Source organism: Sorex fumeus, unplaced genomic scaffold, assembly GCF_029834395.1.
Source record: "Sorex fumeus unplaced genomic scaffold, SorFum_2.1 ptg000265l, whole genome shotgun sequence".
Lineage (NCBI taxonomy): Eukaryota > Metazoa > Chordata > Mammalia > Eulipotyphla > Soricidae > Sorex > Sorex fumeus.
The window spans coordinates 39,350,582-39,362,859 of NW_026606322.1; the positions used below are offsets into that span (position 1 = coordinate 39,350,582).

Consider the following 12,278-nt stretch of genomic DNA (forward strand, 5'->3'; position numbering starts at 1 on the left):
GACAAGGAACCACAGTCCTGGTGGCAAGTAATCACCAGAAGGCCCCACAGAACTCCTGACAACTTCATTGGAAAATGCCCCATTGCTCACCCACCACACATCCCAGCCCCTTAAAAAAAAACTGAGTAGAAAGAAAATTCAAAGTAATGGGAGCACGTGCCAGAAAAATGCTATACATGCTATGTCTGATAGAATTCAACACTCATAAAAGGAACACATTTCCTCAATTTTGTTTTTCCTTGATTATGAATCAAACATCCTTAGGCACAGGAATGTAAAAGCAGATTCAAAGAAACAATTAACGGAAAATCAGAATGATGCTATTTCATTTCCAGATTCTTTATTTTTTCATAGAAGTTATAAAAAATAAATTCAAATCACTTAGAATATGGTTAGACATTTTTAATGCATTCAGTTGTGCTTGAACTATGCAGTTTCAAATCCTAGTAGAGGAAGTCATAGAATCATAGAAAGAAAATGGATGACCAAAAACCATTTGGAAATATTTATTATTTCAGTACAAGTGCAAATATCAAGACAAATGGCACTATAAATATTTAGCCACCACATAGATTTGGTGTTTAACATGCAGAAGTGACCTTTTGATATAGAAAATATGGAGGAAATGATTTCTTCTCAAGATCAGCTATGGTTTTACCACATTAAAATAACTCTACATTGATACCTAGGTTTCCAATCAGACCTAGAGATCATGGGTGTTTTCAGAATAAAGAAGATGAAGTGAAAAGGGACAATATTTAAAAAAGGAATGTGATGTTTATTTTTGTATGCTAGAGTAGAGGGCCTGGCATTATATTACAAGGTGATATAGGAAAGAAATTGACAATTTGATATAATCTCCCTGAAGAGATTTCATTTCAGCATCAACAATACAAAATTGTTTAGACAAGAATGTCTCACATTCTGATCTCTATTCCTCATTTCCACCAAGATACCTGTAAAGCTCAACCTTGTTTTATAATGAAAATATGCAAAAATACTTTTTAATGTTTTATTATTTATCCATTGTTTTATAACTGAGAGTAAGTGATGACTTCCTTGGATAACATAGGATAATGAGGAATTATTCTTACAAATCTTGCCATAGGACTAAAAAATTCTACTTTTAAAATGGTGCTTATTATTAGAATGGTAGCAGTTCCAAGAGTACAAACTGTTTACTATTTAATTACAGCTGTGAATTATAAAGCTATCATATTCAGGATGGTGTTCAAAAACAGATATCTAATAGTCTTGAAATTTGTAATCATTAGAGATAGGAAATAGAGCAGAGTATAGCAATACATTCAAAGAGGTAATGGATGTTATGTGAAATTATTAAGATAGGGCCATAAAACAATAACTAATATTTTCTATTGAGAAATAGCATATATAGAAAACACTCGTGGAGGTGTTAGAAAACTGGTAACCTTTTACCACCACTGAGGGAAAATTAAGTAAAAATTTTTTAAAAGCCCCCATATTGATATTAATATATTAGTTTCTATAATGGGGAGCAAGACAATTCTAAGGACCCATTCTACAATTAACAAACTAATACAGCCAGTAAGAGAACAAAATTATTACATAATATGATAAGACCTTAAAATTCAGTTGTAAAAGTTACCTTTTAGTAGCATTTAAGTGGCAGTCAGTCAAGAAACATAATTTTAACTCTGATTAGTTTTGCTTTTTGGAAAACTATACTGTGTTGTTGTAACACATAGACAATATCTACAGCCTCCACAAATTATGATTATTTCTTCATTTCTCTTATACTATTCATTCTATTCATTTTATTCACTCTCATCATATGAACAGGAAGAGACTATCTTAGGAACTCCAAATGATCTGCAAGAGGGCAAAGCTAACATGACAAGGAGAAAAACACACTCAGAAAATAGCAATTTTTATGCTTAATTTTTGTCACTAAAAAGAATCACTGAATTCCTAAAATATACATGTGGTATTAAGGAAGACCACTAATAGTTGTGAAACAAGCAGATAAAAATATATGGTCTTAGATACCAAAATAAAAATGATTCTTATAATTATATTCCTGGGCTGGAGCGATAGTTCGGTGGGTAGGGCGTTTGCCTTGCACACAGCCAACATGGCCGACCCGAGTTCAATTCCTTCACCCCTCTTGGAGAGCCCGGCAAGCTACCAAGAGTATCTTGCCCACACGGCAAAGCCTGGAAAGCTACCCGTGACATATTCGATATGCCAAACACAGTAACAAGTGTCACAATGGAGATGTTACTGGGCCCGCTCGAGCAAATCGATGAACAACGGGACAACAGTGACAGTGACAGTGACAGTGACAATTATATTCTTAAACTGTTAATTGATAAACTCAATATTACATCTGTATTATTCCTCACTAGTTCTTTAAAAAGGACAAAAAAAGGGAAAAGTTTGTGTTGACAGGAATTATAAATTAAGATAATATATTGACCATATTCTTACGGTCATTGAATTTCTGAGCTCACCTCATGATTTGATAAGGGATTCCCACACATTCTTACCATCTTGTCATGTATTGTATCATAAATTCTACTGACGGCAATAGTAGGCGACATCATGAAAAACTGGCCCTTTTGCTCATCTAGTTCACAATCTTTTTCAGGACTATGTCCTTATAGTAAAATCTCTTCCTCCTCCAAAGAGTTTCTAGATGCTCAAGTAAGATAAATAAGAATTCTAATCTTTGAAGCATGATGTATCAGCTTTGCAGGAAAACCTGAAATCCTTTCAGCTATTTTTGAGTCAAGATCCTCTATAATAGAGAATCCAAAAGACCAAACAAGTGAGCATCATTCCTAATATGAAATCTGTAACAAAGTCTTGCCCTGCTAAGGAGATGCTAATTTTCACCTATATAGATCCAGCTGCCTCAGATTAAGTACGGATTAATACTTAATTGATCTTACATTTTAAAGACTGAATTGAAGTCTAAAATAAATTACTGATGTGTGAGGTTTTCAAAATAAAATTTCTCTTATATTACCCACTAATTAAGAGGTTTGAATTAAAAAAAATTGGCAGTATACACTAGAAAATTATACATTTGTGGGAAAAAAAGGTTAAATACTTTTAAGAAGCAATGGTCTAAATCACTAAAACACAATGAGTTTGAACAGTATAAATAAGGGCATTGTTAAAAACACCATGAATTTGAAAAGTATAAGTAAGGCTGTTGAATATATCAAATCAATGTTGTGCAATAGGAACAATTATAAATATTTTTAAGTGCAACACCACATTTCAATTAAAATTATTTCACTTTTTTACATCTACACTAAGCACAAATACTCAATGGCACTTATGATTTATTATGAGAAATCACTTTTAGTGTTTGAGCACTATTTTCAGTTGGCTCTGAAGGGCATCTGGCTACTTCTTGTAGTACTCTGTATGCAGATGCCTCTTCCAACCAGCATAGATCACTAGACTCAAGGCAGCTCTCAACTGTCCAAGTCCCATAAGAACTGGAGTTACTTGAAGAAATTATTTCTACTTCATCAATATTTGTCTCATACTTTGTGGATGTGGCTATACTTTTATAAATTTTAATTCACACCATTTACTGGAGGTGTTATTTGATAACATTGTACCCAAAATGATTAAAATTGACAAGAGTCCTTATCCTGAACATTTGTTTCAAGAGAGAAAGAAGATGAAAATATTCTGCTAAATTTGTGAGACAAATCGGGTAAATGGATTTCATTTCTACTATGTTCCAAAATTTCACACTTAGGTATCAAAAAGCTCCTGCAATCATTCTGTTTTTAAACCAAGTAGTAATCCAGCGTGCTCAGACCCTGATACCCAACATTGCTCATATTAGGACTGAACTCCCTACCCCCAGCTCCCCACATGTCCAATAGCTTGGCATACACACCCACAAACTGTCCCTGGTGCCATCAATCTCATCAATAGCGGCATAACCTCTTATACTCTATCTCTTATTTATCAAAAGCAGCACACATTTGCTTTTAACAAACTTGCTTGTATTCTCTTATATTTGGGCTTAAATGGCTCCAGAATGAAATACAACAACCTTTACACACTTCCCTCTTATTGTGGTGGGAAGATGCTCGATGGCAGGATTGGTGCTTAAATATTATCTGTAATGAACTATTGTGAATTACTTTTATAAAAATAAATATATATAATTTAAAAATTAAAAAAAAAATTTGGACAGGCAAAAAAACAAACCAAAACAAAATAAAAACACAATGATCTGGAGTGAGAGTAGAGGGGTTAAGATCCACTTTAGTGCTTAAGATCCCCAGAGCACTGCAGACATGATCCTTGAGTACAGAGTCAGGAGTATGTCCTGAGCACAACCAAGTGGACCCTCAAATAATAACTAAAAATAGCCACAAAATAAGAACCAGGCATGTTTTGAAATTCTGATGATACATTTCAACTATGGAAAATTAGCATCTGATGTCCCTTGGTGTCATCAATAGTGTGGTTTTGTCAGAGGTGTTTGATATGCATTCACTCAACAGATCAATAAATTCAATACAGACTTGATGTGATTTAAAAATACAAAATGATTAAAAAAGCACGCACTTACACTTCTATATTTCACAATGTATTCCAAAATAGGCGCTCCTCCATCATCCTGTTTAGTGATACTGAGTTTAAAGCTCTTTCCACTGCTTGGCTGCCCGTGTATGGAGGGAGGACTTGGTTCACCTAAATAGGCAACACAACATCCATGACATTGGTACATACCTTAGAGACCTACAAGAATTGCTATTTAATAAAAATAATATTGTTATGAAATCAAAATATATGATTTTATCTTGAATTTAATATTGACTATGTGCCTTTTTTTAATATAACATCTTCCTCTCCTATTCCACATACTTCCCACCTAGAAATATATGCAAAATTGTGAAATATTGGGCCAAAGATATTGCTTATGTTAGTGTGCAAATGTTCTTAAAGAAAAATTTCTCATGCAGTATAAAATTATTTCTATGATTATATAAAAATTCATTGCATTGGCATGCATTTTGTTAAATATTTAAATTTATCAGTATATCTTCTATCTCAAAGTATAAATATATATGGAATAAATAACTATCAGAAAAGTAATATGTTGAAAAGCACCTTCTTTTTATCCTCCCTGTTTCAGAGCAAATATATTTTTAAGTATTATATACAATGATCTTTAGGAACCACTTTAACAATGACACAATTCACTTCCTGAAAATATTAAAATTATCTTCCTTCATTTTAAGATTCCATTTAAATGAGTAACTAAAGAGAACTACAACAAAGTACAAAACATTACTTACGAACAGGTAATGTTTGGAAAATTTCTATTTTACTGTAATCTCCTTGTCCTTTTCCATTGACAGCTGCAACCCTGATCTCATAAGTTGTATTTGGTTCTAGGTTGCTCAAAACAACCATTGCTAGAGGGAAAAAAATACCTTTGATTAATGGATTTTATTAAGTAAAGTGAACTGTTACATTGCAATCCTTAGAGGATAATTTCACCGTAATTATAACTATATAGAACTTGATAAAAGGAAATTCATGCAAAAAATTATTTACAAATACCTGTCATCTGTATGTTAGCATTTGAACCTCACCAGCGATTCACAGGGTTACTCCTGGCTTTGTGCTCAGGAATCACTCCTGGCGGTGTTCGGGGGACCAGATGGGATGCTGGGAATAGAACCTGAGTTGGCAGCATGCAAGGCAAATGCCCTGCCCACTGTACTATTGATCCAGCCCCAGTATATGAACCTCTTGCCACAACTTGAAAAGAAAATTTATAGTTATATGTGTGATATAACTGCAAATTAGAAAGTAAGCTATTTATATATTTATACAATTTAGAAATGAGTAGAAATATATATTTAATGGGTGCCTCTAAATATTTTTTATTCTCAGTATTTTCTATGTAACCTATATATGATGAAATTAAATGTAGAGAATAGCCTCCATTACTTTGGTCTCCAATTGTGGCAAAGAAGTGTCACAAAAGGGACTGGAGCGATAGTACGGCAGGTAGGGTATTTGCCTTGCACGCAGCTGACTGGGGCTCAAATACCAGCATTCCATATGGTGCCCTGAGCACCGCCAGGAGTAATTCCTGACTGCAAAACCAGGAGTAACACTGTGCATTGCTGGGTGTGACCCAAAAAGAAACAAAAAGTGTCACAAAACATTGGATCATTCATTCAATAACTTCAAAGCAAATTATTTTAATGTTCACTTAAATATTTTCATCCTTTATATTTTGTCTGAATTTATTCTAAATTCTCTGTTGCATCCTACTAATATTCAGCATGCTGTAAAGAAGAAGAGAAAATATTTTAAAATAATGTAATTAAAGATAATTGAAAATATTTTCTGGGTCATGTGAATCTCTTATTTTGGCAGAAAATATCGTGCACAATTCATGTTTCAATATAATACATCCTTAAAATTCCTTTGATGGAGTTAACAAAATCCCAGATTTATTACTATTCCTAGAAAGCAAAGCAACTACTTAGGAATAATAATGTCTGATGACAACCGAAAGGAACTTATATGTTGTTTACATAATAACTAAATTAAATAATCACTTTAAAATAAAAGACTGTATAGTCGATGCTAATATAATAATTAAGGATTAAGTAACCAGGGCCAAATATTTACTTTTATCAGGGCCATGATTCAAATAGTATATATTAATAAAAATCCCAATATAACATATTGACATATTTCTGAGTTACAATACAGATTAAACAAATAAAATTTTCATTCTCAATTGTATAAAGAATTTTAATGAATGTGTTTCAATTCTACCTTGTGTTCATGCCTCTCCCTATTATTCATTAATGTGACATCTAGCTTGTTGTTTCACTAAATTATTTCATTATCATTTAATTACTTAGCAAAATACAAAAGAAGAAATGCTGGATAAACTGAAGATTCTTTTTGTTTAAAATGCAAAACTTGAAAAGCATGGAAAATTTATATAAATATCTATATATAAAATCTACATATGCACACTTCCACAGAAATTTAAGTAAAAAAACATTTTAATTCTTCAAGATTTTTGGTGAAATCTCTTAGATCCTTGGATAGTCAATCATAACAAGTGATGAGCACAGGTTTAAATGAGAAATTCATAAGGAAACTAGTCCAATGCCAATAAGGACTAGTTTGCACTAGGACATATTTTGTAACTATATTCAATAAAGTGTATAGATCTGAGCCTGATGACACTGCTGACAGATCTAACCAGGGATAAGTCAGTCTCCCAATTTGCAAATATACACTTATTAAGTGTTACAGAAACAAAAGTCTAAGTGTGCAAAGAAGGTAAATAAAGGAGTTGGATCTATAAGCAATCATCATCGGTCATCATTTTTCTACACAAATTAGATTACTATATCTGGACCATAGAACAATGTGAAATAATGGGTAGTCCAAAGGTATTCATTTTTTATTGTGCTCAATGAAAATATATTTGTTTTCTGAAAAAAAGGGATATTTACATTGAGATATATTTTTACACAGGTATTCAGTATGAATAGATGAATGCATGAATAGATGCCATTACTATCACAAATAATTATGGCCTTCCAATATGCCTCTGAATAGCTTTATGAAGTAAGGTAACAGTCACTATGTTTTATTTTTTTGAAAAGTAGAAAAGTTTCTTGTAAAGTAGAAGCGAAAGGAAAAGGAATTCTTCAAAAGAGAGGAAATTAGAATAGGACTAAGTTGCCACTTTAAGAGTAGAATGAAGATAATGCTCCAAGACTAGGTGGATAAGAAGATTTTTTTTTAACAGACTTTCCAAATTATAATGGAGAAATGAATTAAACCCATTGATAAGTTTTCAGAACTTTATATACAAAAAAATTCTGCTTTTAAGTTCCAACTATAAAGGTTTTGTACAATAATGCATATTATGAGGCTGATTAACATTGTGAGAACATAAAGATTATTGTGTGGAGTTGAAAGAACTCAACATATTGGGGACAATTTAAATGGAGGTAAAGGAAATAATTCAGAGGAGGCAAAAGCTGACTCTGTAATTTAACTTGCCTTTCTAAATGACTGTACATGTACATGAAGCAATCTGTAATTTACCAGCATATTACCATACAGTGTTTTTGAATATCCAAGGAAGGCCTTAAAAGTAAACCACCACTTGAAAAAGGAAAGGCACTATAGCCTATAATAGAGTCACGCGTTAAATTATAAAGTTAGTTAATGGAGACTTTCTTTCCTTCAATGGGCCCACACAATAGAACATAAGAACTGCAATCTGAGCTGTGGGATGAATTTCTTCCCTATTATATGTCAGAAATTCAAACTCAAATATTAGTGAAAATGAGATCTAGATTATAGACTAAAAAAAGTTCTCTTAGGACAAATTGCATCAATTAAGGTATTTCATAGTTAAATTTTCAAATAATTTCTGGCATATATATATTTGTGTATATATATTGTGTGCATGTATGCATCAATATATACATTTTACACATACACACACGCACACATACACCTATGTTAATTGTTTCACTTAGTAAAATAGCAAGGTTAGGGAAAAAAAATCCAAGAATCCAATGACAGATGAATGAATAGAGAATCTATTGTATGTATAACCGCACAATGAATTACTATGGGGGTGAAAGAAAAGTAGAAAATCATGCAGTTCACCGCAAGACAGATAGAATTGGAGGAAGGTAGCATGGTATATGAAATAATTCAGAGTGGGTAGAACTTATATAGGATCATCTCTCTCTTCGGTGACATACAAAGAAGAATATCAGGGAAATAATCAGATTTGAACAATGACAGACTGTTGGCCTTAGAATACGAAACAGTTTATCAAGCAGTGTGTGTAAATGAAAAGAAAGAAAAAGGGCAGACTATTGATGACCTTGGGATAAGAGGGTCACAGGCATTTTAGTGCTGATGATATGCAGTAACATTCTAGAACTTAAAACTCAACAGTGGTATAACCACTACTACCTGAACAATTTCAACAACAATTAGCATAAGATTTCTTTATATATACTAGAGCGGGTAGGGTATTTGCCTTGCACATGGTCCACCCGGGTCTGAGAGTATCCCGCCCACAGGGCAGAGCCTGGCAAGCTACTTGGGGGGTATTCTATGTGCCAAAAACAGTAACAACAAGTCTCTGCCATGGAGACGTTACTGGTGCCCACTCGAGCGAATCAGTGAAAAATGGGAGGATGGTGCTACGGTGCTATGAAGGGAATGCTGAATTATCACCCGTCCAAACAGCAGTTGAGATATCAGGTTATTTACTCAAGAAATATGCCATGTTTTGATGCTCTTAGTAAATAAGTCATTTGTACAATTAACAATTCCTTCTATAAATGTATTATAAATCAATAGATCTTTAAAGTATTTACCAAAATATGATAACTAATAAAATCAAAGTATCATTTTCACTTTCAAAGTTGCAATTTTTCTAAATGCCTATGTAGCATTTATGTTTTAGATGCTTCAAGTTGTCATCGTAGGTAAGGGTGTTGGGAAAGATTGGCTCTACAATTTGTCTGTAGCAGCAGTAAGATTCATTTCATTATTTCATCTCTTAATATCTTTTCAAAATTATTCTTAGTTTTTTAAGTCATAACACTTATTTTTATGTTAGACTATATTATGATGAAAAAACTTCTGTTATAAAGTTCTTATGAGCATGATATGTAGCACATACACAAAGCTTGCTACATTCGACGCACATACTTAATGCACTTTGTTTGGTTTTAATTTGCTTTTGGGACACACAAGCAGTCCTCAGGGACGACTCCTGGCTCTGTGTTAGGGTGTAGTACTAAGCAGAGCTTATGGTGTTATATGGGGTATAAAACCTAAGTACTTGCAACGCAGTGCATGAGCTCAGCCAGGTAAGGTATCTATCTGGTAGCACTTTGCATATCTAAATGTAAAAGAAGATATTAAGCAGTACTTAGAATTGAAGTGTTTTAAGATAGGATTCCCACCCTCAAAGAATTTGAACTGCATATTTTACATAGTTATTCAGAGTTGTGTTGTAAGAGTACAAATTCCAATCCCAAACCCACTTCTCTCCATCATTGTTCCCAGGTTCCCAGGGTTCTTTTCACTCCCATTCCATCTCCTGGATAGTCACATTTTTAAGTTTGGCTATTGCAGCTTAGTTTCATGCTTGTAGTATTGTTGGCTGTGTTTTATGTATCAAAAATACCACATGGATATATATATATATATATATATATACACACACACACTATGCTTCAATACTGTTGATTCGCCTGAGTCATCTAGCCACTACCTCATCCCCTCTGTCAATATCTTCAGCCATGCATAAAATATTTGTAAAATATTTTTGTTATATAAATACATATACTACTGTTAATTTCATGTATCTTACTCATAATATTAAGACACATTTTACAAGTAACTAAAAATAACCAGTCTTGTGCTATTATTTATAGTATCTACTATTAAAAAAATACAGCACTGTAATATTTTTTTAGAGTGAAAAATTTAGAACCAATGCACCAGATGCAACTCAGACAGTTAATTGATCCCTGAAATTGCTTTAGAAAACTAACAACAGATTTATAATTTATCCTAAAGAGGTCATGATTTTTCAGTGACTGAAACATACCTGAACATAACATGAACTTTTCATGAATATATTTGCTAGAGGGCCAAAGAGATTATCCACGGTGAAGGTGCCTATAAGTCACCCCAGTTGGATTCCTGGCACCATATGGTTGTATTCCAGTACTGCCAACAGTAAACTCTAAACTGAGTTGGGACTAGCTCCTGAGCATTCCTGGATATGGCAGACATATGATGCATTCCATTTTTATACTGCTCTTTTGAAAGAGCACACATCATTTTGTTCTTAATTTTTTGGAGAGAGCAAGCCTAGCAGTATTCCTACCTGGGTTTGGCAATCATGTGAGTTGCCAGAGATTCAACATAAACTGGACACCTGCAAGATAACTGCCTAACAGCTGAACTATTGTTCTGACCCCAACTATACATTATTTAGGTATGGACAGCTAAAAAAAATTATGAATGCTTTAAGTAAGAGGCAGGCAATCCTATGGCTAAGTGATTGTATATGCTTTTTTTCCCCCATGTGTATGTCATACAAACTGAAGATACTCAGTTGGAGAGTTCCATGTAATTTCTTTTAATTATTTATGAATGCATTTTTAAATTTTCGGGTCAAAATCAATGATGGTAAGGACTAATTCTGGTTCTCCATTCCTCGTGGGGCTCAAGGGACCATATGCAGAGCCTGGGGTTGAAAATAGGTTGGGTAACTGTTGTCCATATGGAATCTAACTGTCTTTATCCCAGATTATCTCACTAGGTCCAACGTAAGGCTTTACAATCTAGATACATACAATAAATTCTCAATAATATTTTCAGATTTGTCATCAGAAGGTAGAGTCGCAGAAAGCAGTATGATGTTTTATTAAAGGCATAAAAGTGGAGAAAATTTCTATATTTAACAAAACTGCCCATCAGAATTAAGGAAATATTAAGTAATTCAAATAAGTAAAAGTTAAAAAATATTTTACTAAAGATTTTTTTTGAAAGAAACACCAAAAGGAGTCCCTATTGTGAAATAAAAAGACATTTGACAATAGTTTACAGTGTGTGAAGAAATAAAGAACTCAATAAAAGAAAATGGATGCCAAATTATAACAGTGGTGTATAAGTGCACTCATTGGTTGTTCTCTACAGGATTTCGAGACTAATACATTTAAAAGTGTTAACATAAAAGCTACCACTATTGGAAGTTTTATTAGTAACCTCCATTTTTTCACATAATTTAAGATATTAATGCATTTTAAAAATGATGTACTACATATTTTGTAACACACCATGAAAATGTAATACAACACTATAATCACAATAGTAGAAACAATTAGGATAGAAATTAAAAGTGAGCAAAACTGTGTAAATGTTATTGAAATCAAGCTGACATTAATTCAAATGAGACTGTTAGGCATTAGTGTGCAAATCAATGTCTCCATACTAACTACTAATTAAATATCTATAGGATACAAACAAAAAGAAATGAGAAGGAAGTTCAATATTTCATTTTAAAAAGTGACTGCTAACCAAACAAGACACTAATGTAGGGAATGAAATACAAAAATATAGACATATATAAAACTGTACCAATGAGAGAATTGAAAAAGTGAACACATGTATTAATTCAGGTTCAGTAAATATCTTCATTTTTATATCAACTTGAGTAT

At 32.9% G+C, this 12,278-nt stretch overlaps 1 protein-coding gene across 2 annotated transcripts in view; it reads right to left on the reverse strand.

The window, feature by feature from the left end:
- NCAM2 (neural cell adhesion molecule 2) overlaps positions 1-12,278 on the reverse strand; it is a 442,733-nt gene that overhangs the window by 58,055 nt on the left and 372,400 nt on the right. For both annotated transcript variants that reach the window (XM_056109214.1, XM_056109215.1), the window contains exons 13-14: positions 5,319-5,438; positions 4,589-4,710 (exon numbers count right to left, since the gene is read on the reverse strand). In XM_056109214.1, the coding sequence (XP_055965189.1) occupies positions 4,589-4,710; positions 5,319-5,438 (242 nt within the window). The remainder of the gene's footprint in view (positions 1-4,588; positions 4,711-5,318; positions 5,439-12,278) is intronic.